Raw genomic sequence first — 26,543 nt, 5'->3', positions numbered from 1 at the left:
TGAAATTAATCTAATCCAGTTAAATCCTAAAGAGATGGAAGACCTTTAACTTCTCTTCATAATTACCTGTTTTTCTCCAATTTGAAGAAGCCATTTGCTGAATTCCTCAGTTGCAAACATTGTTTGAGAATTATCTGGGCCCAGTGTAGCTTGGAATGCTTTAAGGCTGCCGGTAAAATATAGCTCGGCAGCATCTGGAAAAAAAATGCAGCAATCGTTAGGGTAGATTTTCAGGTGAGGCTTCATGAGACCAAGGAAAGCTCATGGGTGCAGTCTTATAACCCAGAGCTCCATCAGAGCCCAGGTGTATGGAATTCTTACGTAGCAGCAGGCTAGTCCTCTTAGTAAAGTTAACATTGAGTAGTAAAGATATTAAACTATTGTTTAAAGATTATTCTAAAGGGACAATTCTGACTTAAGGTGAGACCATATTTTCCTTGAAAATAAAATTTGCCTGCCCAAATTTTCATTATATGAAAAGTTGAAATTACCCAACTCTACTACAGACACAAACTTTTTTATTCTTTTTAAAAAACTCTACACACAAATAACCACAATATGTTAATACATTAAGTTCCACAGAATAATATAAGACAGTAAACACAACATAGATATAAACTTGCATTGATAGTACATACACTCATGTGTGAAAAGTTCATTTATTGAAAAACTTATCCAGTGGAAATTTCAAAGGGTGAAACATTTACTTAACCCTCCATCCTTCAAGTATGAATACTAAATAAAGAAGAGTGAAAATATAAAAATGTCTTCTCCATTGACTTAAAAACTGCATTCTTTACAGACTAACCTCTTTTTTTATATATAAACCTTACCTTCCATATTAGAATCAATACTATGTATTGGTTCCAAGGCAGAAGAGTGATAAGTGCTAGGCAATGGGGGTTAAGTGACTTGCCCAGGGTCACACAGCTGGGAAGTGTCTGAGGTCAGATTTGAACCCAGGACCTGGGCCTGATTATTGAACCTAGGTCTCTGGGCCTGATTATCAATCCACTGAGCCACCCAGCTGCCCCCTATTTTTTTTAAACTACAGGTCCAGATGTAGTTCAGTAGCTATGAGTGTATTCTTTTCTCCCATTTGTGAATGATGTCATTTCTTGGTCCATGGAACCAGGGAAATGCAAACATTTTGGATTAGCTTACAATGGAGGGGCAAACAGAGAATTTTTAATTTTTGTTTCCAAATTCCTTGATCTACTACTTCTCCCTCTCTAATATAAAATTCACAGTTGTACAGAACTAAGTTATCTCCCATTGACAGGCAAATCTGATTATTTTGGTGAAAGTTCCCAAGTGCCTAAGGAAATAAAAGGAATAGAAATCAGAGAATTAGAATAAAGGGGAAGCAATCAATACCTAACGTGATTTATTTACTTTTATAGACATTTTATTGCTTGAAATTTAATGTATGCATTATCAAATGCTTTTATTACTAAGTCTGAATATGTTGTGCTTACAGTTCCATCAACATAAAATTGGCAGTTTCTGTTCAAGATCTGGAATCAAGTATTTAAAAAATATATCTAAATTCAATTACTTACTGCTTTCCTTCTTATATATCATCAGATTTCCTGGGGAAAATATTGTTTACATACAATAATATTTGTCCAAACTTCTGTTTTCAATTGTAAAGATAAAAAAAAATAATGGCGAGCTACACAAATATAGATAGAAAAACTGTTCCAATATAGGTTCAAAACTCTTCAGATACTTTTGATAAAGGTAATCAAAAGTATCTTCAGTGATGAAATGAAGCTCAAATGTGAACTTCCTTTCAGAGCCAGGTGCAATGATGCTAATGAGACTCTTATTATAAATATAATATATTTATTGAAATATATAAGAATAAAAGATTTCTAATTCTAAGGAGTTCTAAATCCACCCAAATAAATTCCCAGATTTTGCAAGGAATTGCTTCTCCTGTGTTTCATAGGCTACACTACTTCTTCTCCCTGATCTGAATAACCCAAATTGATACTATCTAAATAAAAACTACTGCTATTATCCTTATAAATACTCTTAACTTTGCCTTCAAATTATAAAATAGCAAAGGCTAGCTGGTTGAGTCTCAACAAGAATCAAGTTAGGACTCTGAGTCTATACTCAGAGTCCCAACCAAAGACCAGGTTTTTCTTTGGTCTTCTCAGAGTTAAACAATCTATAAAAACCACAATAGATATTCAATAGTGTTTCCTAAGTTGGAAAAGGAAAACACTGAGCTCCTTCAGATCTTTCCTTCAGACAGAGAGGCAAAGATGTTACCTCCTCCAGCCCTGAGTCTCTGAGAGTGTGTCTCTGCCAACTGCCAGAAGACCAACTGCCAACTGCCAGAGAGAGTAATTGACACAGAAAAATGGTTATAACTGTCACATCTGAAATTAACATGCTCTCTCAGCTTTGCTTCAAACTCCAGTTATTTTCTTAAGCCAGTCATTTTACTTCTTATCTCTAAACTAATAAAACAATATTTTCTGATATCATCCTTATACAATCCACATTAAGTATTATTTGTAACCAAATGTGATGCTAATAAGAATCTTTTCCAAAAGGCAAGTATTGTCCTCTTACCTTAAGGATGTGCTTTAATTGCAAAATTATGCTAAATATATAAACCCATCTCACCTACATACCCCTGTGTTGTGGCTCTCCAGATGAGGCATAAGCTTTAGCTAGCAAGAAACCTGTCTTAGCAGCTTCAGCACTGATTTCTTTATATGAAGCCACACAGATAGAATGAGCCTGGAATACAAATACAGATATTAACTAATTAGCTCAAGTAAAACACGAAAGCAATAGTGCTTCCATTCTGTTTTTTTTTAAAATTTTAATAAAATCTGTAACAAGAATAAAATCTAGACCTTTGACCTAACTGATCATACTTAAAGGGACAAAATAATGGTTTGAAGGATTAAAGGTAAATCTTCTAATCCAATCCCACCAAAAATGAAGAACAGTCTGACTACCATAATTAGCAAAAATACCATAATGATATACCTCTCTCTTCTCTGAATTCTGATTGGGTTCATTGCCATGTGACTTTAGATACTCTCTTGTTATTGTCATGGACTTGTTTTATATTTCTACTTAGCCTATAAACTCCTTGAGCACAGGGGCTATATAGTCCTGTATTTCTCCCTCACAAACCTCAATGATGAAGAACATTCATTCATTCATTCAACCGATATCTACTGAATATCTGCTATAGGCAAGAAATCGTGTTAGCTGCTATTTGATACATAGCAATCACTAAATCCTTGTGAATTTATTGCTATCAAATTACTTGTGAACTTTTTTGGACCATGAGATAATTTATTACTCAAAATATTGTCCCGGTCAAGGACAACTTATCCCACCTGTTTACATTTGCCATCATCAAAAACAAAAGGAAGCAAAGAAAGCCTCCCATAACTGGTACTAAGGCATCAATGAAAGCCTGCCAGCTGTGTTAAATTACTGATTTACACCAGAATCAAGAAAATAGGCATTACATTATTATAAATATTAATATATGAGATGACCTATATAGAGCCCCAGGACTAAAGTTAGGATGACTTTAGTTCAGCCTTGGACACTAATTAGCCATGTAATCTTGGGGCAAGTCACTTCACCTCTATTTGCCACTGTTTCCTCAAAAATAAAATGAGGACGCTAATAGCACCTAACTCCCAGGATTGTTATGAGGATCAAATGAGATATTTGTAAAGTGCTTAGCATAGTAATGGCATAAAGCAGGTGCTTAATAAATGCTTACATCCTTCTCTTCTCCCCAGAGAACTCCTGTGGCTCACCAAAGATCATCTTGGAATAAAATGCAAGGTAGCATTTTACATATGTGCACATGTATACATATACACACATATATGTTTTCATAAACTATGAACTTAATCCTCTGGATATTCCCTGAACTAAGGCAGTAGGAGGTGGGGGAAAGGATTATTCCTCTTGTGTACTAGAGGAATAAATTGTACGTTTGTGATTATACCTTTTGAGGTAAAAATTTCTATGTAAAAGTTAGTACAAGGGGGCAGCTGGGTAGCTCAGTGGATTGAGAGCCAGTCCTAGAGACGGGAGGTTCTAGGTTCAAATCTGGCCTCAGACACTTCCCAGCTGTGTGACCCTGGACAAGTCACTTGACCCCCATTGCCTAGCCCTTACCACTCTTCTGCCTTGGAGCCAATACACAGTAATGACTCCAAGACGGAAGGTAAGGGTTTAAAAAAAAAAAAGTTAGTACAACATTTAGTTGCTAAATGGAACTGGAAAACAAGGGAACCTAAACCATTCGGTTGTGGGAATACCATTGATGAGGACCAGTGCCACCATTTGCTGAGAATTTGGGGGAAGGGTGAAATGTAATCTCCCAGACTTCAGGCAGTAAATCTATAAAAGTTCTCAAAACTTTTCTCATGAGGAAGTTCCACTGTTTTTTCCACGGTTTTGCTTCTCTTGGAATGTGGACAAATTAGTTAACTCTAGGTAAACATTTGTCATTATATCCTTATATCTGGAAATGTAACCAGAAACTAGATTAAAGGACAAGTGATAGAACTGCCCCCAAACTATCATGACTTATTACTTTAGAAGTCTTCTATTTGCTGTAAATTTAAATTTAGTTGTTACCAATTAGTTTTTCTGTTGGGAAAGTACAAACCGGGCTTCTAGTTTATTATTAGATAGTAGAAAACATGGCTGAATGGAAAAGGAAAGGGAAAATAAGCATTTATCTAGTACCTACTATATGTTGTGGGTAGCTAGGTGGTGTGGAGTCTATAGGTCACAAAGAATCAGACCTGACTGAACAACACGTATTTTGCACTTTTTCAAATATTATCTCATTTGGAACTATGATTCTAGAGTTATTAGACTAAATCCTGCCTCTGACACTACCTATGTTTTTTTGGGCAAATAACCTAAATTCTTCAAGCTTTGGTTTCATCATCTATGAAATGAAGAGTTGTCATCTAGTCCTCAAGGTCTTTTCTTTATATTAATGACCACAACTGACCTAAATCCAGTCAGGCAGCATTCTCACACTGGGTTTCATTCTGAAATCATTCCCTCTACTCAGTGAATAAATGAGAAGCTGATGAAAGTATCCTCTAGCAGGTTTGGGACTTGTCAAATGATCAGAACAGAGAAAATTCTAATCTTTATTGCAGGTCTCTTAGGGGTTCCCTACCACTATGGCTACGAAAGCCAGGTGGGAAGAATCTAGGGTTCTAACCAATTCACTTACCTGTAGCAAGTGTTCAATGGCTCGATCATGGTTTTTCCTGAGTTGTTCAACCTGGGCAGCTTCCTGATATAAGCTAATCAGTTCTGATGTGGAATCCCCCTTGGAAGTGATAACATGGGAGATTGCCTTTTCAAAGTAACTCACAGCCAAGTTCAACCGATGAAGTTGCAAACAAGCTCTGCTCAGAAAATAGAGGGGAAAATATGCTACAAATTACAAGCTTCATGGGCAGTAACAGCTCCTAAAGTCATGCATTTATCCAAAGCTCATTTCTTCTGACATAGACCCACCATGGGGAATAGGGAAAGGCTCAAGACTTAGTTGTTTACAAGGGTACAATTACCATTGACTTCATGGTAACAGTAGCATTATCTTTCAACTCTCTGGTGTACTCTGGGGGAATCTCAGATACTTTGGTGATCTCAGTCAACTGAAACCACATCACTTTCCCCATCAGAACATCAAAACAAATCTCAGCTAATCAGCCTTTCCAGGGAAACACTGCTCTGCTTGGCCATTATTTAGAAGCCTTAGTGACTCTCACAGTTGAATGGTCCAATTCAATTCAATGCATATTTATTTATTCCTTGACATATATTTATTAAGCACTTGCTAATGTTTGCTTTCTTATTAACAGCTAATGATAATAGCTAGCATTTATATAGCACTTTAAAGTTTGGAAGCAATTAGCACATATTTTCACATTTGATCCTTTTGTTTATTCCACTGAAACTGGGACTACCATTAGGCAAAGCATTTAAATGGCTAAAATGTAATACATGAGGATGGCAAAGAGGTATGTTATCATTTTAAAAAATATTTTTATTTTTATTTATATATATAAATATAATATTTAATATTTTTTAAATATGCATAGGCTTTTAAAAAAGGATTTAGACCTGAAAGGGACTTACGAGACCATTTAGAGTCTAACTCCATTTTATAGATAAGGAAATTGACACAGATAAATTAGCGAGTGTCACACACCCAGAAACCCAGATTTAGGAACAGAAATCAGCCTCTCTGATATCAAATCCTCTGAATTTTCCAAAAGTCTACTCTGCATGATTCACAAGTATATTGTGTATGTGTGTGTGCATGTTACAGTATAGGCCTGAAGTCTTCATTTGGTAACTAGTAAAACCCAAGGGGATACAATTTTAAAACTTCCCAAAGTATACACATATCTTGTTCTAGCTCTAAGCTCCATTTCTCAACTGAGGTAGAAATTACTATCTTACAAAGGTTCATGGGGAGGCTTTAGTGGAGGTAATAACCACCTAGATAGACAGAACCCTAACAGTCAAGTCTCCAAATGAACACAAGTTCCTTTGTCCCTTTTTTTTTTTAAAGGAGATGGGGTGGCATGAAACTAGCTGTCATTTTTGTTAGCAGATCACCCAAACAACTTTCCTTTGAGACAATAGTATATGTACAGCAGATGTGTCTAGGCACCTCTGAGCTCAGCTTAATTTAGTTCTAAGCATTCCTGTGTTTCCAAAACTTCCCAGCTGACTCAGCTCTTCTTGGTTTGTTCTTGTCTAGAGAGAATAAGCAGAAGTGCTACATTTACTTCATTTATTTGCCCCTCATTTATATACTTCCCATTTCAACTACCTTAAGACTTTGGGAAATAGATTTGATAAAAGCATGTGAAAATAAACAAAAAATCAGGGAGGAAGGAATAGATTTTTATCTATGTTAGTATTCATCATTGTAACAATTTGCTACAGAGCTGTGAATCTGGTGACTGGATCTTCTTATCTGACAAATTAACCAACTGGTCCTGCTCTTATTAGGAATAGCCTACAAATCTCGGAGAATCTCTTCATCCAACTATGCTCAGGTCCTACTTGTTCCTTCACACTGTTCCATGAACTGCATTTTCCTATGCAGACTTATTTAACCTATTTAAATTGAATATGTTAACTTCCATCTTTATTAAATGTATTGGGGGAGGGTGGAGGTATGGGAGGGATTATCGAATAATAACATAGTAGAAAGCACACTGGAGTCAGAGAATCTGAGTCCAAATCTTGTCTCTGTTATTTAGTAGCTATATGACCCTGGCAAATCCATCTCTTAAAACCTCACATCATAAGGATGATCAGGTCAAATTGTAGCTTATAAAGTCCCTTCTAGTTCTAAATCATCTGACCACAATAATGTTCTTTTTGCATTTACTAGTTTCAATTTAATACAAAAGAGAAAGGTAATTTAGAAAAATATATCTTCCAAAATAAGTCTTGATTTCTTGTTTTTTTTAATTTATTATACGAATTTAAAAAATTGTTATTCCACAGGGATAATATGGAGTGATTATGTATGTATAGGCCCATCAAAAATCCTAAATTTCTCTAAGTCTAGTGTTTACCTGCCCAAAGCAATTATAAGGTCTTTCTCAGAGATTTTTAATTCTCTAATTGTGGCCCCATCACAACATTCCCACAATTCTTCCATGCTCTTCTCAGACTTTTGAAGGTTGTAATAAGCTTCCTTGCCAGTAAAACAGTTGAGGAAAATTGAAAGAATGAAAACCAATTTCCACAGCTAGGTACAACATTTGAGAAAAAACCAAAATGTTTCAGTTGTCTATTGGGTCAACAGGATAAACCTTGTAATTGACTACTTCCTGGGCTTCTCCATTCTTCCTGCTAATAGGTTCATATGGAAGAAATCTTTAGCAGGTAAAGCACATGGGTTTCCTTTGATGGCTACCTAAAATGGGCAGTAAGAGGAGGGAGCTTAGAGGAGTGAAAGAAAACCATAAGCTTTTAGGCAAAGTCCACTTATGTTTTCCTTTAGAGGACTTACACTGTCATTATACAATTTGTCATTATACCAAACTAGTTTTCTGTGAACTATAAATGAAAGAAATTTAAAATTGAATAAACTCCTGACAAATTCTAAATAAGCACTAGTTAAAAAGAATAAAGCTTCTATCTGATATTTTTAGTATTTGGAGGATTGGAGATGGGAGAGGTAAAAACTCCCCCCAAGAGCCAGCTAACTTTCCATTTCCTTCATTTTTTTCTAAACTTTAAAGATCCTGGATGACAATACCATAGAAGGTTACTGTACATCTCATATAAATTAGTCATTTACATTGTGCTTGCTTGAAATTAGGGCCTTGGGGGGACGACCAAATAGTGCTAATAGAATGCATGGACTTAGGACAACAGAATTCAGCATTATCATAGATACTTCATATCTCCAGCAAGGGTTGTAACAGTAAGTTCCAGCTGTAGGTACCTGAAGGGGCAGGACTTTGCCCTGTGCCCTGTGTAGACTTGTGTCCACTTCATTTTAAATTCTGACTTCAAAGGAAATATTAGGGACATATCTATAGATAGAGCATCATAATAACCAAACTTTTTAAAATGACACCCCCTCCTCATCAATCCTTCCTAGTGTTGAAGCAAATCTTTATTCCATGTAAGGCTCCATGATTGGGTAGAGCATCACAGTAACAAGGGAAACCCAGAGGGTTTTAACCAAATATATGGGGTAAGGATTCATCATGGTAACAACTTGACACAGCTGCTAATTTGATGACTGGATCATAATTCCAATGATTTTGGGATAGAGAAAGAGATGGAGGATTGAACAATTAGAGCAGAGCTATAATTCTTTGGGATTCAAATAATAAACTCTCATTTGTTTCTTCCCACCAACTCCTGTTATACTCTTTAGCATGTGAAATTCTCAGAGGATTGGACAAAAGTGAAATCCTTACAGAAGTAATGTGGTTGATTTGATATACTACATACCATGGCTGATTTTTAAATACATAGTTAGACATGAAAGGATATTGGTTCTGCATGAGGTCTGCCATCCCCAGAGTATAGTATAATACCACCAATGTGCCAAGGATCTCCTTCTTATCCAGCTCTGAGATTGCTGAGCCTTTCCATGTAAGCAGGGAATTCTTTGCAGACTCAGCATGTTGTTTTGCCTGAGCAGGAAGTTCTAGGACAGAGGTAGAGGAGAGGAAACAAGGAAAAGAGGAGAGAACATAGAAATACTCTTCAATAAAAGAAAATTCCATTAGAGAGCAAGAAAGTAACTACAGTGATATAGAGGCATAAAGCAGTGAGTGATTTCCAAACTTTTCAAATTAACTACAACTTAGTAAAATTCTTTGAGTATTCCCCCCATCATTTTTATAAGTTATGTGCCTACATATTATTCTAACTTCAGTCTATTTCAATACTTAGTTTAATGGTTATCATGGCTAAAAAAATACTTCATAAAGACAAAAAGCTCAAAATGTGGAAGTATGTTGTTAGTGGTGATTATTAAATCATAATACTCATTTTTCAATCCTGTCTTTGAATTATCAAAATATTTTTTGAAACATGGTTAAGAAATTTCCATTTTCCTTGATATCAAGGAGTTATTCTTATAAACTAACCTGAAGATTGTTCTGTTTTATATTTTTAACATTTGGTTTCAAAACCCATTGCTGTTGTTCATTTGGAAGATTTGAAAGTAGATGAGAAATTTTTCCCCAAGTTTTTAGAGTATATAGATACAATATTTTTTGTTGGTGAAATACACCATCTTTGCCAACAAAATCGCCTAACAATGGAAACATTTCCAATCTTCCATTTTCAAAATGCTTTCTCTACACTATGTGGTTTTTTAAAAGTCAGTTTCTCCCTCATTAAAACATTACCTCTGCCTGATAACCCAAGATCTATAAGGAACTACACAAGTACGTAACATCAAAAGTCTCTTCTCTTCCCCACCCTACCCCACACCTCATTGCTGGAACTATAATGAAATACACTCTGTAGTTGTGGGAGAAGTTTGGGGGAATGATTTAAAGCTTGGCAAGAGCCAGAGCCAGAGGTATCAGGTGGCTAAAGCAATCACCAAATAAGATATAGGGGCCATAGACTGGGAGTTTAGGGCATGAAAAGGTGATATAAACATATTTGTGGAAAAGGAGTCAGAATGGGGCACTAGGTGGCTTAGTGGATAGAGAGCCAAGAGATGGGAAAGTCTTGAGTTCACATTTGGTCTCAGATACTTTCTAGGTGTGTGTCATTTAACTTCCATTGCCTAGCCCTTATTGCACTTTTGACTTAGAACCAATATACAGTATTGATTCTAATACAGAAAGTGAGGAGGAAGAAAGAAAGAAAGAAAGAAAGAAAGAAAGAAAGAAAGAAAGAAAGAAAGAAAGAAAGAAAGAAAGAAAGAAAGAAAGAAAGAAAGAAAGAAAGAAAGAAAGAAAGAAAGAAAGAAAGAAAGAAAGAGAGAAAGAGAAAGAGAGAAAGAGAGAAAGAGAGAAAGAGAGAAAGAGAGAAAGAAAGGAAGGAAGGAAGGAAGGAAGGAAGGAAGGAAGGAAGGAAGGAAGGAAGGAAGGAAGGAAGGAAGGAAGGAAGGAAGGAAGGAAGGAAGAAGGGAAGGAGGGAAGGAGGGAAGAAGGGAAGGAAGGAAGGAGGGAAGAAGGGAAGGAAGGAAGGAAGAAAGAAACCAGGTAAAAGTAAGGACATTGAAGGCATGAAGTTCTGAAGGGAAATGCACAGAGACATGAGATAAAATGTCATATGTTAGAAACAGAAAGATCAGTTTATCTGAACCATAGAATATAAGAAAGGGAGTAAAATGTCATGAGACTAGAAAATTGGATTGAGGCCAGGTTTTGAAGGGTTTTAAATGCTAAATATGAGGCCACTTGATATAATGGATAGACTATTGGGCTCACAAAATAAGAAGACAAAGTTAAAATTCTTTCTCAGACTTTTAAACTGTGTTTATAAGTTACATCCTCCTAGTCTCAGTTTATTCTTCTATAAAATGGAAATAATACTATAGCAGCTACTTCACTGGGTTGGTAGGAAGATCAAATGAGATGGTATATGTAAAGATTTTTTAACTTTAAATGTATAGATATAATTAAATATTATAATAGAAATCTGCTGACTTATATATTTAAATATAAATGTTAGCTATTATCATTCATAAATGTTAGTTTGACCAGTTGATTGAAAGATCATAAATAATACCTTTATGATTTCTCAAAAAGGATTTAATAATGGTTTAGCAATAATAGTTGCCAATGCTGTAAGCTTTCCAACCATGGATGCTAGTTATGTCTAAAGATAAAGGACAGAACTGTCCTGTGATTTGGCTGGAATAAAGAACTCCCTTATCAAGAAATATCTTCTAAATGTGTATTGGCACCTTCTTAGCAATTTATAGTCTTAGAACATTGTTTTAGAGTTTTGAGAAGTTAAGTGACTTTTCTAGGGGCACGCGGCCTATATTTACCAGAAGACTTTGACCAAGGTTGTACATGCTCTGAGGACAGCTCTCTATCCATACTAATTTTCATTAATATTTATTGAATGATAACCTGCCCTGCCAAAATAGAGGGAAAATGGCCAGACCATAGTATCACCTTTAATATGTAGCTGTTCTTGGGGCACCTAGGTGACAAATTTGGTAAGAGAATACTTGATGTGGAGTCATGAAAATTTATCTCTCGGGTTCAAATCTGGTCTCAGGCACTAGCTGTATGATCCTGGGCAAGTCACTTAACTCTGTATTAGTTTTCTCATCTGTCAAATCAGCTGGAGAAGGAAATGGCAAACCATTCCAATATCTTTGACAAAAGACCTTTCCCAAATATTGCTGTTCTAATGAGTTGATATTATGTGTTAGCTGTTACATACCTAACATTTCTCCTCCTTTGTTCTGGCTTATATATCTGCATTTCTATAAACTAATATGTTTGAAAGCTCTTTCTACTATTCATCCTTCTATGTGGGCTATGATGTTTTTTTAAAGCAGAAAGGTGATAAATGTGAGAGATACTGTGCTTATTAAATTGACAAAACTTGGCAAATTATTTTATATGGGGGCTTAGGGAAAAGAAGATGGTGGTTCTAAGCACCTCAAACCTGTATAACTTAAAGAGGCATTGGGGGAGGCTTTGACAGTAATAGGGAAGTTAAAGAGGAAGGATGGAGATGGATTTAGGGGAAAGAAATAAGAAGTTCTCTTTTATATATCTTCTGCAACATATGATGATGTATAATCATGATTTTTTTCATGGCAGCATTTGTTACAAAAACTTGTCAGGAATATTTCAATATGAGATGACTGAATGTCCAATTGAAATTGTGTTTCTTACTTTCTGTGGAAGCATTAAAAAAAACCTCAACATGTTCTTTATTTGTTTCTCCAATACGATCTATAAATTACTCTTCCATTTAGTATTTTACACTTTGGTTCTTGAAGGCTAGGCCAACAGATTGTAATTTCTGTCAGGTTCTACCATAGTGAAAAATACTAAGTGCAATGCTGGTGACAAACTCATTGCTTTCTCAAGGTCATTTTAGATATGTTTAAAAGGTTTATCACTAGTAGGTTGGCCACACTAGTGGATTGATCCTTTTTCCATGGAAACTCCTAAACAAAGGAAAATACAATATGACCCCCTTTCACTTTTTCAGTGACTGTCAAAAGGTGGCCACTCCCCCCCAAAAAGTTACAAAAGGTGCTAAGAATAATAGTTTTTAGATAAGCTATTGACATTGATTTAATTGTTGGCACTGTCAATGTGATATCATCATTTGGTAATCAGTGAGGGGACATATTCCTAGAGGAATTGAATCATATCAGTATTGACAATTATATTATTGTCAATTATTATACTGACATTATTATTATACTGTACTAATTTACTTTGATAGGATGTGGAGCCAAGAAGTTGGAATAAAGGCAGGAACTTGCATGAGCTCTACCAAACTTCCCTTCAAACAATAAATTGATTAATAAAAAAAATTAATTCTGAAGCAGCAAAACAAACAAAAGAATAGGGTGAACTGATTTTATGGCCTGGGACAACTTAGGTCAGCAGGAAGGATCTGTCTTGCTGGGATGAGAGTGGAGTATAGTGCAGAAAAGACTGAGACCCAGCAAGCAGACACTGGGGACAACTGAATCCTCAGTGGAGGCTTCCAGAGTTCTCAGCTCACAGACAGCAAGGGACTCAGACAACTGGTCAGAAGGAGATTAAACAGGGATCCTTTGTTGTCACTAGAGAATTGGACTCTGTTGCATTGCCTGTATGAAGTTCTGAGTCACAGTCTTAGGGCAAGGAGGAGTATTAACAGTAGCAGGATCCCTGAATGCAGTCCCAGGGTAGAAAAGAGTGCTCATAGTTGCTCATAGACATGGGCGAATGCCAGGAGAACAGTAACTACACCTCTCCTTAGATCATACCACCTTGGAAGAACTGAAAACTTATAGGTTCCTAGAATTAGCTCTGCAAAAGGCAGCCAAAAAAAAAAAGCCCTAAAGTTTGAGACAGTGCCTCTTCTACCCCAGGAAGAGAGTCCAACTTTAATATAAAGTTAAAAGTAAAAAAATGGGCTGGGAAATGGTCAAATTAAAAAAAAAAGAACCTGGCCATATAAATTAAATATGGCGATAGGGAAGAATAAAATACAAACCCAGAAAAAGGTAACAAGGTCAAAATAACTACATGCAAAGTGTCAAAGAAAAATATAAATTGGTCTCAAACCCAAAAAGAAATTTTTGAAGATCTCAAAAAGGATCTTAAAAATCAAATAAGAAAAAAAATTGGGAAAAGAAATGAGAGCTATGAAAAAGTCATGAAAAAAGAGTCAACAAGTCGGTAAAAGAGGCACAAAAAAATTGAAGAAAATAACCTTTAAAAATAGAATAGGTCAAATGATAAGAGGTATAGAAAAAATTCCATGAACAAAAGAACTCATTAAAAAGTAGGATTGGCCAAAAGGAAAAGGAGGTGCAAAAACTCAAAAAAGAGAGTAATTTCTTAAAAATTTGAACTGGGCAAATGGATGCTGGTAACTTTATGAGATATCAAAAAACAATTAAAGAATGGGAAAAAATAGAAGAAAATGTGGAATATCTCATTGGAAAAACAACTTACCTGCAAAATAGATCAAGGAGAGATAATTTAAGAATTATTAGACTACCTAAATGCCATAATTCTTTTTTTAAAAAAAGAGCCAACACATCATGTTTCAAGAAATTACCAAGGAAAATTGCCTGGATATCCTAAAACTAGAGGGTAAAATAAAAATTGAAAGAACCCACTATTCACCTCCTAAAAGATATCCCAAAATGAAAATTCTCTGGAATATTATAGCTACATTCCACAGCTCCCAGGCCAAGGAGAAGATATTCATAGTAATCAGACAGAAAGAAGAAATTCAAATAGCATGGAACCACAGGCAGGATAACACAGAATTTAGTAGCTTCTATATAAAATAATTGGAGAACCTGGACAGTTCAGAAGAAAAACAAGGAAAGAAATGTTGATAAGAGAAAGATAATTAGGGAGAAAGTAAGATGGCAGGAAATGCACAGTAATCATAATTGTGAATGTAAATGGGATGAACTCACCCATAAAACAGATATAGATAACATCGTAGATTAAAAACCAGAATCCTATAGGTTGTTAACAAGAAACAAACCTGAAGCAGGGAGCCACACATAGAATAAAGGTAAAGGTAAAACATAATATGTTGTGCTACAAATGAAGTAAAAAAAAAAAGCAGGGATAACAAATATGACCTCAGTCAAAGCAAAAGCAAAAATAGACTTGATTAAAAGAGATAATCAAGGAAACTACATTTTTCTAAAAGATATCATAGGTATGAAATAATATCAATTTTAAATATAATTGAATATCATAACAATCCAAATTACATTAATTTTTAAAAGTTTTTATGCAGACAAAACCAATGCAGCTGAGATTAGAAGGAAAGCAGAAAATGGGTGGTGGTGGTTAAAGCACTACTTTTGATATAAAGGCCTTATTTCTCAAATATATAGAGAACAGACAAATTTATAAGAATACAAACCATTCTTGAATTGATAAATGGTCAAATGATATGAAAGATAGTTTTCAAAAAAAGAAGTCAAAGATATCTACATAGTCATATTAAAATGATTTAAATCATTATTTATTAGAGAAATGCAAATTAAAGCAGCTCTGAGGTACCACCTTCACACCTATCCAATTGGTTAATATGACAGAAAAGGAAAATGACAAATGTTTGAGGAGATGAGGGAAAATTGGTACACTAATGCACTTAGTGGAATTGTAAACTGACCCTACCATTTTGGAGAAAAATTTGGAATTATGCCCAAAGGGCTATAAAACTGTATACCCTTTGACCCAGCAATATTTCAAATAAGAGGTGATAAGAGGGATGGTTTCAGAAGAAGTCTGGAAAGACATTTATTGATACAAAGTGAAGTGAGCTAAATCAGGAGAACCATTCTCTAAAAATTATTGGGTATTTAGTCCAATATGCAGAATCTACAGAGTGTATATTTTTCACCCTCCTTCAGATAGACATTTTTTTCTTATTTTATATTCTTATATCATTTTACATAAATTTATAAATAAATATAAAGATTGCATCTTTATCCCAGAAGGAAGTAAAGGACCAATGCATGGAAGTTACAGAGAGGCAGATTTCAACTTAATATAAGGAAGAATTTTCTTACAATTATTATTGTCCAATAATGGAATAAGTGAGCATACTTCATAAGGCGGTGAGATACCCATTAGAGATGATGATGAGTAGAAGTGGGATGACATTTTGTTGGAGATAACTCTGAGAGGGTTCAAGCATTGGCCAAGGAGTCAGACTAGAAAGTGCTTCCCAACTTTAACATTCTATAATTCACCGATACATTTTTCATGGGTTTGTGTTAAACCAATCAAAATTATGGTTCTATTAAGGTAGGTTTCATTTTTTATGCCCCTTATGTGATGCTTAACTGTGGTTTGTGTAGTTCTGACATTAGAATTGCTCAAAACATACTTCCTAATAAATCACCTAATAATTAGCAAGCAAAATGTAAGCATGGCCTGCCTTTTTCAAGTTTTCCCTAGTTAGCAATGGAAGCAAGAAAAAACCCTAGATGGCAGCATTGCCTCACAAGTTCATGGTTTATTTACTTTTGTGGGCTAAAAAAATGTCTAAATGTATCAGTGGGATCAAGGATCTCACTCTGCCAGTCTTCTTTCTCTTTCTACCCTATTAGCCTCTTCCAGTGATTAAGAGTGTAACACTCTAGGAGGGTTGTAAAAACACTCATAGGCACTTATAAATGCTCATAAATACATGCAGCCCACTACTGAAAAAGGAAAGGCATTTCTGTTCTCTGCCCTTTCCACCAAAGAATCCTTTTCTAGATTGAGGCTTCTTTCCTGCTCAACTAATGTCATACCCTTGATATCCTATGTCACTACATAGTGGCACATTCCAGTTGAGTATGAAGTAGTGGAAAGAGTCCTGGATTTTAGAATCAAAAGAGCATGCCACTTATCAGTTCACTGAAGTACCATTCATTCTATTATTGTTATTGCCTCAGATTTATAGGTAACAAGGTAATTCTGTTTCCTACAAAACCTTAACTAGCTTTATTTCACCCCAAAGGCTTTCCTTAAATTCACCCAATTCCTTGATTCATCGATTTTTCCTTTTCTCTTGCTTTTTCAGTCTCTTCCTGATCACTGGAGCCTTTTTTATTAGTCTAGAAACATGGTATCTCCACTATCTTGAGAAATCCTTCTGTTGACCCAGCTAATCCCTGTGGGCAGCTAAGTAGTACAAGGGAAAGAACTTGGAGTCAGAAAGACATCTTCCACGGTTCAAATCCAACCTCAGACCTACTATTTTGTGTCCCTGGGCAAGTTACTTAACCATGTTTGCCTCAGTTTCCTGTAAAATGAGCTAGAAGAAGGTAATGGCAAACCACTCCAGTTATCTTTACCAAGTGGTAAACCCCAAGTGGGGTCAGGAAGAATTGTACATGATTGAAAAGCAACTGAACAACAAATCTTTTTAACTTCCTTATTTTCTCCTCTCCTTTCATAGCTAAAACTGAATGAGTGGTATACACCAACTATTTCTACTTCTTTACTATACTCACTCTCCTCAGTCACCTGAACTCTAACTTCCAAACCTGAAACTTCTTTTGAAAATCATGGGAAACTTAATCATGAGCATTGTTAACTCTGTTCAGTTCTCATCCTTCTTGTCTCTTTTGTACTTTATAGCAAATACGATTATTTATCATCTTCTTCTAGGGATACTTTCTTTTTCCTTGCTTTCTCTGCCTCTATTATCTTGGTTCTCTATACTTTGGTATATTCTCCCTTCTCTCTTTTCACTAGGTTCTCTTTCTCCTTCTACCTGCTAAAACTGAATGTTTGCCACAGTGCTTTTTCTTCAAGGTTCTAGAGAGTGCTTATTTCAAAAGACTTTGTGAGGCTTCTGAAAAATTTGCTAATGCTCTTAGCTTCTAAGTTGACATGGACCTACAACAATAATTTTCATTAATAATTAGAATAGAACTTACATATTTCCTGGGTCAAAAATCTTGGTTGGTATTTCATAAAAAATGTTTTCTACTCACTCTCCTCTTTATTCTCATTACTACCACCTTAAAAATATAAGGCATCACTTTCTCACACCTAGTTGCTTCAACTTTCTTCTAGTTTCATTTCTCCTCCCTTTAATTTATCTAACATTCTATAGGTTCTCATCAGCTCTTCTTACTCTGACACAAGCATGACCAACAAACTACAATGAAAGGGTTTAGAAGTTTTTGCCTTAGAAGGTTTAAGATGTAGTTAATCTCATTAAATAGTGTTATATATGCCAAACTGTGGGCCTTAGAAATTCTCTAATCCAAAAAGGTCAAATTCAGGACATTTGCTACCACAAAACTGTTGAGTGCAGCCTGTACCAGATTAAAATGTAATTGGGAAATGTTGCAATTATTCAATAAACATTTATTAAGTGCCTATTTTGTGCCAGGCATTAAACTAAGCCCTGGGGATATAAAAATAGGCAAAAGACAGACTATGCCCTCAAGGAGATTACAATCTAACAGGAGAGACAAAATGTAACCAAATATATACAAAGCAAGTTACATACAAGATAAATAGGAAATAATTAACAGAGGAAAGGCATTTGAATTAAGAGTTGGGGAAGACTTCTTATGGAAGGTGAGATTTTTAGTTAATTTAGCAGAAGCCAGAGAGGCCAGTAGTTGGAGTGATGGAGGGAGAGCATTCCAGGCATGGAGAAAAAATCAGAGACTGCCAAGAACCAAGAATGGCATGTCATTCATGGAATGGCCAAGAGGCCAATGTCATTGGATGGATGTGTTGAAGAGTAAAGTGTAAAAAGAATGGAAAGACTGCAACTACCCCCAAATAAAAATTTGAATACATGAAGTTTTTCTGAATTTAGTAATTCTAATGAACAGTAATGTGGAAATCACAAGGTAGCCAACTTTACTTTTGGACAGCTTTAATATTAGGAAATTCCCATTCTATTGAGCTAATATGCCTTTCTGTAAGTTTCCTCCATCAATCCTAGTTCTGAAAACCACACAGACTATGAAATCTTTCTTCCACATCATAGACCTTCAACTATTTGGAGTCAGTTATATCTCCTCTAAGTCTTTCATTCTCTATAATATTCCCAGTTCTTTAGACAAATATTCATGTGACATAATTTCAAGTCTCCTCACTTCACTTTCCATATTCCTCTAGACAGAACTGAAGAAGAAACCTTAGATATGGTTGGACAATTTAACTACCTCCTACTTTAATCAATATCAAAGAATATTAACAAATGAAAAGTAATGAAAAAAATTAAGCACTTACAATATGCTGGATGTGCAAAATGCTGAATTATGAATATCGTATTTCTCACTAATAAAGCTTGATATCAAATTCATCCTGGCTGCCATGTCACAATGTTGGTTCATATTGAACACTTGGGGAATCAGTTAAAACCTAGGCTACATCTCTCCTATTCTGTACTTCTGGAGTTGTTTCTACATAACACTGATGACTGGGAAAGAAAACTGTTTTAAACACTCTCAAAGGCATTGATCTTCATATAACTGAGGTCAAATGTAATGATCTGCCTTGATAACTCACAAACTTTCACAGCTAGGGCTACCTAACATGGAGGTTCCACCCTACCCCAGACTCTGGTCCCAATCCCATCCCTGGGCAATGATATTTACAGTGCCTGCTGATTGTGCTCTGACTTTAGGCTCTTGTTTCACAGGACCAAATCCCATCTTGCTGTTTCATCCCAAACTTAACTTCACGTCGTAAACCATTAGCACTGGGATCCTTGGATTTCCTTCTCTTGACCCTTACCAGAGACTTTATAAAATCCCACCCCTGAAATTATGTGTCCCTGATAGCTGCTGCCCCTCTTGTTCAAACCTCTGCCTGTTGACAAGTCTGCAAGGCTCTGCCCCACCTACTGAAAAGTATGCCTGTAGCAGGAGCTCTCCAACATCATCTAAGTGAACATCTTCCTATTGCCTCCCTCTGAGATGTATTCTGTTCTCCTGGTCTGCCTGGTTTCCAGGTCTCAGCCATATCCATTCTGACCCATCCTGCTGCTGACTAAACCCCAGCAATGACATGGAGTACCTCTCAGTGTCAGGTATCCATAAGCCAGGTTGGTTAATGCTTGGGCATATTTCCAGTGTTCGGTTCCAAAAACAATTCGGGAAAATGTAACACAGCGAATCAGTTCCTGGTTTGCCTGGCAGTTCTGAAAAGAATAAATAAGAAACCATTATTATGTTTGTCGTAAAAAAGCAAAGCTGCCTAGTGGTCCTCCCACCTCATCGAAGGACTACATGGCAACAATCAACCCAAATCTCTCTTTTTTTTTAAGTTTCATGTTAACTGGTTCTTCATTGGCTTAAAACCTAAACATTGTCAGTTTGAGAAGAAACCCACTTTGACGGGGTACAGCAAGCTTGCTGTTAAAAATCTAAATTCCTCTTAATTCTTGGTAAAATTTATTACAAGAAAAATAGGTACATATTTATTTTAAAAACATGAACCATGGATATTCAGATCTGAAACAAAGTCACTTAGATTTTTGATGCATTGCTTCCCTGATTTTTAGGTTGAGCATCATTAAATCTCTTCTCTATTAGTAACTATGAAAGTGAGAACAAAGTCGAAGATCTCTGCTCCTTTGGAGCAAGTACAAGTACTGGGTGGCTTCCTTTTCAATTCATTTGGTTCATAGCTTTGAAGGTAATGAAATGATCTAACAAATAATCATATATTGACTGCAACAATTGATATATGTTTCTGTGCCTTGGTATTCTGCAAGCAGTTCAGGATTTTAGGAATCCAAAGACTTATATTCCAGTCTTGATTTTATCACATGGTACTTGTCTATCTCAGGAAAGTGTCCTTCTAACCCCAAATTGTGAAATCTTAGAAGACCAATTCAAGGACAAGGACAAGACTCTTTTCATAAATCCTCTACTTTGTCTTAAGAGGGATCTGGATTTATTTACTATTAATGCTTGGCCAGGAAAGTATATTGAGATAGTACAAGGTAATGGAAAGAGGGCTGAATGTAGAAAGGGAAAAAGGTTCACACCCCAGCCCCACCACTTCCCTCCCTCTTTAGTCATTCTGACCCTTTGAGTCTCAATTTCCTTATCTATAAAATGAGTGAGTTGAGTTAGATGAACTTTAAAGTTTCTCACAGCCCCAAGTCTGTGATTTTATGAGAAGAACTTCTCTGATTAAGTAAAACCTGTCCCAGATCAGGGTTACTGATCTACATCTACATGCTGACTGCCTGTTTTATTCTTGGGCTCCTGAATGTTGAGAGTGCTCTTAGCTTGCTTACTAATGCCTTGTTGTTCATCTTTGCCTTGACAGATCCTAGGTTTCTAGGCCATTAGTTCTCTAATGATCCTAATTAACTAAAGGAATCTTCATCCCCAACTTTGGCCATCAAGGACTCTGTCCTGTGCCCTTCTGCTTTCCTGGTTCTGACCTCTTAGCCTGATTAACTTGGCCTTGTTGCTGCTCATGATCAATACTGATAGAGATGAGAAGATGAAAGACCAACACGACTAAAGGGGAAAAAAGGAACCCCAAATTTGTTTCTGAGTTTGGTGATGGGGAACACAAATATTCTCAGGAGCTCTATACTACAGACCCATTTAATCAACTATAAAAACAACTACGAAAATAATTTAAAGATGTAAACCAAAAAGCTAAGCTAGTAAGACTTGTTTTTATTCTTTACCTTTTTTGCTTTAATCAACGACTCGGCTTTTTTCTGTGATTTGTTTAATTTCTCCTTTGGGACAGACATGTAGTCTGCATTCTTTGCTACCTTGTCAGTTTCATTTTCTTTGTCTTCACTATCTCCAAATTCATCACTAGGATTTGATTCACTCCTCTGCTCAGCAACCAATGTCCTTGTTTCCTTTTCCCTAATGATAACATAGCACATTTCTGGAAGATGCTGATTCAAAATTTAGCTTATATAAACTAGATTGTTTAAATTGAAGAAGATGGCATTTCATAGTAAGTAGGGCTACTTAGCCATATAAAATACAATTCATAGTCTAATTTAAGGAAGTATATATCTTAATAATGAAGAAAGCATTGATACTTTTATCTATGTGGCCTGGGTGCAAGTTACTTCATTTCTCTGGCCACAATTCCCCATGAGCAAATTGTAGATTATGTCTACATATCTTTCTAAAAGAGTCAGACTAGGGCATCGAGACTGATGATTCAAAACTGCATTCAGATGGAAAAGTTATCCATAATTGTATATGCAAAATGTATATAATATTGCTTACTGTCTCAGGGAAGGGGTGAGAATTTGGAACTCAAAAATGTTTTTTAAATGTTAAAAATTATTTTACATGTAATTGGGCAAAAATTAAATGTTATTTTAAAAAACAGGTATTTAGTTTAACTCATTGAAATAACCATATAATCTTTTTGCTTGGACAGTAGGAGACAAGGTTCTAAAAAAATAATGAGAAAATCAAGACATTCTGGAGCAGTGGCCCAAGATAACTATTTAAAATCTCTACAAATTAATTTGATAAGGGGTCCTGGAAAGTTAATTCACCTGATTCAGTCACTGGCTTTTTCTTTGTTTCTCTCTCTCACTCTCTTTCTCCCTTTACTTTCTGTCTTAGAACCAATAGTGTACATTGGTTCAAAGGCAGAAGAATGGTTAGGGCCAGGCAATGGGGGAGGGGGGGGGTTAGTGATTTGCCCTGAGGCACACAGGAAGTGTCAGAGATCAGATTTTAACTCAGGACCTCCCATCTGCAGGCCTGGCTCTCTATTAACTAAGCCACCTATAGTTGCCCCCATCACAAGCCAGTGTTTTTCAAAGTGATGGTGTCAATAATGGTTCTTCAGGTGGTCTGCAGTTGTATTTTGTTTCTTGCATAAAATAATCATTTATGTGTCATAATTGACAAAAGACATTTTCAGTGATGTCTCAACCACAAAAGACCATGTTTTTCTAATAGTTGGAGTGAGGTTTGTTAGAGTTTAGAAGCAGAAATAAAAAAAAAAGTTCTGCACTGTAATAGGGGTGAGAGGTAGCACAAATGTTGTGGAGACCTCCAGCAGACTGATGTGGAAAGAAAAAGTGAATCTAGACCTAGAGCTCAAAAGACAAAAAAGATTCACCAAGAATTCAAAGTATCATTTTAGAGCCCTCATTCTGAAGGAAACTAGTAGATGCTGTTACAGAAAACTATCAATTAAAATAGGAAGGGGAGAGGGACCTGGATATTTTATAACCGATATGATTGTTGAGATATGCTCAATAGTCTTTGGATGATCATGGGAGAACAGAGATGTGCAGGTGATAAAAATGCAATAAAACATAAATTATCAATACATGATTTCCTAAGCCATTATGCAACTCATACAATTAATTTAGTGGCCCCATTTCTACTGGAGTTTGACACTACTGATCTAGACCATGTTCTCTTTACTTACCTTCAACTTATAGATGAGTGAACCAAGAGGCCAAGGGGATTTAAGTGATTTGCCCAAGGTCACATAGATAGCAATCACCAGAAAGCAGTTTTTGAACTCAGAGTCTCTTAACCCTAGGGTCAACATTCTTTCCACTGACTCAGGACATAAATACTGAGAAAAAAATTGGTTCTTCCATTGAAAATTGTATATGGGTCACAAATTTGAGAGACCCAAACCAAATATTAATACTTTGCTGATGCCAAGTGGGGTTTAGTAGGAAGAATAAAGATACAGGAGAGCTATAGATTCACAGCATCTACTACTCATAGAAAACTTCTCACCAAAGATTTTTCATGAGTGGGAGGTCCCATTCCATGTTTCGTGAATTACTGTGGCTACAAAGGTCTGTTCTGCTTACATGTGGAAACAGTAGTCCCAGGTTGTATTGCTGACTTCAGTAGGGATATAGATAGGGCTAGATCGCATCTTCTTCCTACAGAGAAGCACAACTGCCTAAAGTCAAGGTCTGGTTATGAGATGTGTAGGAGGAGCCTGCACTTCTTTTCTCTTGCCATCAGTTGTAGCCAATTATCAATTGAGAGACATCGTGAAAAATATAATGCATATGGCTCATGCAGAATTTTAGAAATATACACATGTATGTTTGTATGTATATATGCATATTTGTGTACCTATATAGGCATATGTAGCTATAATTACATATAAAAGAGAACTAAAAGTATAGCTATATAATGCTATATAATAGATTACTGTAATTATATACATTATATAACTATAAATATGTGACTATAGCTATATAACTATAATTATATTTATATTACATATTTTATAACATGTTACAAAATATATTTTATGGATATTCATGGGCACTGTCATGAAATAAAATTAAGAAGGCAAGTGGAACAACCCTTTAGAATTAAAATCCCATTATGATTTTTTACTTATTCCTAGACATTCCACTTAATTTTTTTTTTTTGCTTTAAAGCCCAGCACACTTATAGCTAGATCATGAGTCATCTAAGTCACAGGAATATTTAAATCAGTCATTTCATTGGCTAATTTGGGACAGTGGAAGGAAGGCCTGTATAAAACTGAAATAGATAAATATAACCAATTATTCCACTTTTCTATAGTTGATTACCCATCTTGAGCAGGGAGGAAAACAGAAAACTATGAGCTTGAAAGGACTTTCTGGGTCATCTAGTCCAATTCTTATTTTCCTCTGAGTTACAAAGAAATGAAGTGACTTGCCCAGGGTCACAGAGAATAGCAGAGTTAGGACTTTATTTTATTTTCTCTATTTCACTACTCACACTTTGAGATTCTGTGAAGATAAGCACTTTCCTTGCCTATAGTCAGATATCAAGGAAGTATCCAAAGTAGAATTTAAACCCAGGTCTCCTGACACCAGGTTCAATGAATATTCCATTGTCCATACTGCCTTCTAAACATAACATTAATAAATTCTGATCATTCAGATGAAGTTAATCACAGATCCTTGAATAATACTATACCACTGGAGGACATGTGGTTAATAATCCATGATTTCTTCTTTATGGGAAAAATTTTTCTACAATTTGTATTATTTGAGAGTTGTCTAAGGATGAAAAAACTGATGAAAAAATGACTTACCTAAGTTCTGAAGTGTGTCAGAGATGGGATTTGAACCCAATTCTTCCTGACTCCAAATTCAGCATACTATCCACTGAAACCATTTTGCCTCTCCTTTTCCCACATAAATTCAGAGAATGTTAAATCTGGTCTTTTTTAATCACTCATTATAATTTAGTGTGAAAACCTGGTTTTGAGTCAAAGAGCTTTATGAGCAGGTGACCAAGGGTAAGTCACTCAATCTCTCTAAGTCTCAGTTTTGTAACCTGTAAAAGGGGATAATAATAAAAAAAATAATAATGCATAAAACAAAGGTAAAGTTTCCTTCAGATAAAAATCCTATGATTCCATGACTTACTTCGTTGTTGTCATAAAGGGAAGTAATTTTTAAATCTTACTGAATTACATAAATGTGAGCTGTCATAACTATTCATTATATTAATGACTACTATTCATTATTTATTATAGTAATTATAAACCTGCACTAATAATCCATTCCAGTTCTTCATGGAGTTTTGAGATGACCTTGGCTTTGCTGGTAGTAGTTCCGCCACTGGAGCATGAGATACAGCAGGAGGGAATGAGAGACAAAGAGAGGCAGAGACAAGGAGAGAGAGTGTCTGAAGTAAAGAAAGACAGCAGAAAGAGAGAGAGGCAGACAAAAAGAGAAAGAAAGAGAGAGAGAGAGAGAGAGAGAGAGAGAGAGAGAGAGAGAGAGAGAGAGAGAGAGAGAGAGAGAGAGAGAAACCCAGTGATGAACATATGTCAAATAAGATGAAGACCATCCAGTTAAGGTAATAAAGTGGCTGCAACCCGCTGTTGATGAGAAGTGCACTCACCCCGAGGAAATGGGTCCTTTAAGTATTGAGGTATAAGTAATTTTAATAAAACTAGAAATAATACAAACTCATAAGCCATACTCTGGGAGAAGAAACACAGAGTAGTGGACAGTGAAGTAACCTTGAAGCCTGGACTTGGAGTCCGAAAGCCCTAAAACCTGTCTCTAACTTACCGGTCATGTCAGTTTCCTCACTGGTAAAACGGGGATAAGAATACCTATAGTACCTACCCCATAGTCCTGTTGTGAAAATGAGATGTTTTGTAAAAAAATAAAGGTTTTATAGTACTACAGAAACGTCAGTTATGATGATGGTCTCTTTTATGCTGTATGGTGAAATCATAAATAACCTTGGAAATCCCTCCCGGAAATCCCATTTTGGGGAGGTAGCGGGGGAGGGGTTCAGTCTCGGGTTTTTTTTTTCTCTTTTTCTTTCTTCACCTGCGGTTGCTTTAGGGTCCCTCAATTCAGGCCCCGGGCAGGTTTCTCCCGGGGGTGAAGGGATAGGAGTTCTCAGACCCGCGGGAGCACAACCCCTTTTCTGACGCGTCTCTGAGTAAGGGGTCGCTGATTACCTGATTGAGACAGTGGAAACAAACAATCAAAAAAATATCCTTCCCGGCTCCAAGGGATTCAGGAAGGTGGGAGGAGGGGTGAAGCTGTTTCCTTATGGGGCAGCCTGGTTTCCCGTGGGAATGTCAGGGCACTCTGCCACCGGGAGAGCGCATGCTCCGAGCCGGCGGAGTGAGAGAACTCTAAGGAACAAACTACCCTTTTTTCCGTAATCCTTAAGGACAATGGTGTTACTAAGGCAACAGAACGCCTCGGCAGCTGAAGCCCGGATCTTCGGGGGCTCCCGGAACACAAAATGCGATCTTGGCGGTTGCCGTGGCAACCAAGGGTGGGGCTGCCCCCGCTTGCCAGCGGGAGAGCAAGCACAACTCTTCCACTTGTGGCTTGCAACTGGAGGA

General features: G+C 36.2%; 1 protein-coding gene across 10 annotated transcripts in view; it reads right to left on the bottom strand.

The window, feature by feature from the left end:
- Nucleotides 1-26,329, bottom strand: part of TTC23L (tetratricopeptide repeat domain 23 like) — a 44,207-nt gene extending 17,878 nt beyond the window's left edge. For 2 of the 10 annotated variants that reach the window (XM_016431620.2, XM_016431621.2), the window contains exons 1-8: nucleotides 23,521-23,595; nucleotides 21,388-21,577; nucleotides 19,752-19,875; nucleotides 9,070-9,226; nucleotides 7,632-7,760; nucleotides 5,258-5,435; nucleotides 2,652-2,760; nucleotides 67-194 (exon numbers count right to left, since the gene is read on the bottom strand). In XM_016431620.2, the coding sequence (XP_016287106.1) occupies nucleotides 67-194; nucleotides 2,652-2,760; nucleotides 5,258-5,435; nucleotides 7,632-7,760; nucleotides 9,070-9,226; nucleotides 19,752-19,875; nucleotides 21,388-21,577; nucleotides 23,521-23,588 (1,083 nt within the window). In that variant the 5' untranslated portion in view covers nucleotides 23,589-23,595. The other 8 variants (XM_007487474.3, XM_007487475.3, XM_016431619.2 and 5 more) reach the window with 8 other exon arrangements.
- Between the last annotated feature and the right edge of the window lie 214 nt (nucleotides 26,330-26,543).

The sequence above is a fragment of the Monodelphis domestica genome, chromosome 3 (assembly GCF_027887165.1).
Source record: "Monodelphis domestica isolate mMonDom1 chromosome 3, mMonDom1.pri, whole genome shotgun sequence".
In the NCBI taxonomy this organism is placed as follows: Eukaryota; Metazoa; Chordata; class Mammalia; order Didelphimorphia; family Didelphidae; genus Monodelphis; species Monodelphis domestica.
Note: the sequence above shows the minus strand (reverse complement) of the source record. Positions and strands in the feature narration are given on the sequence as shown.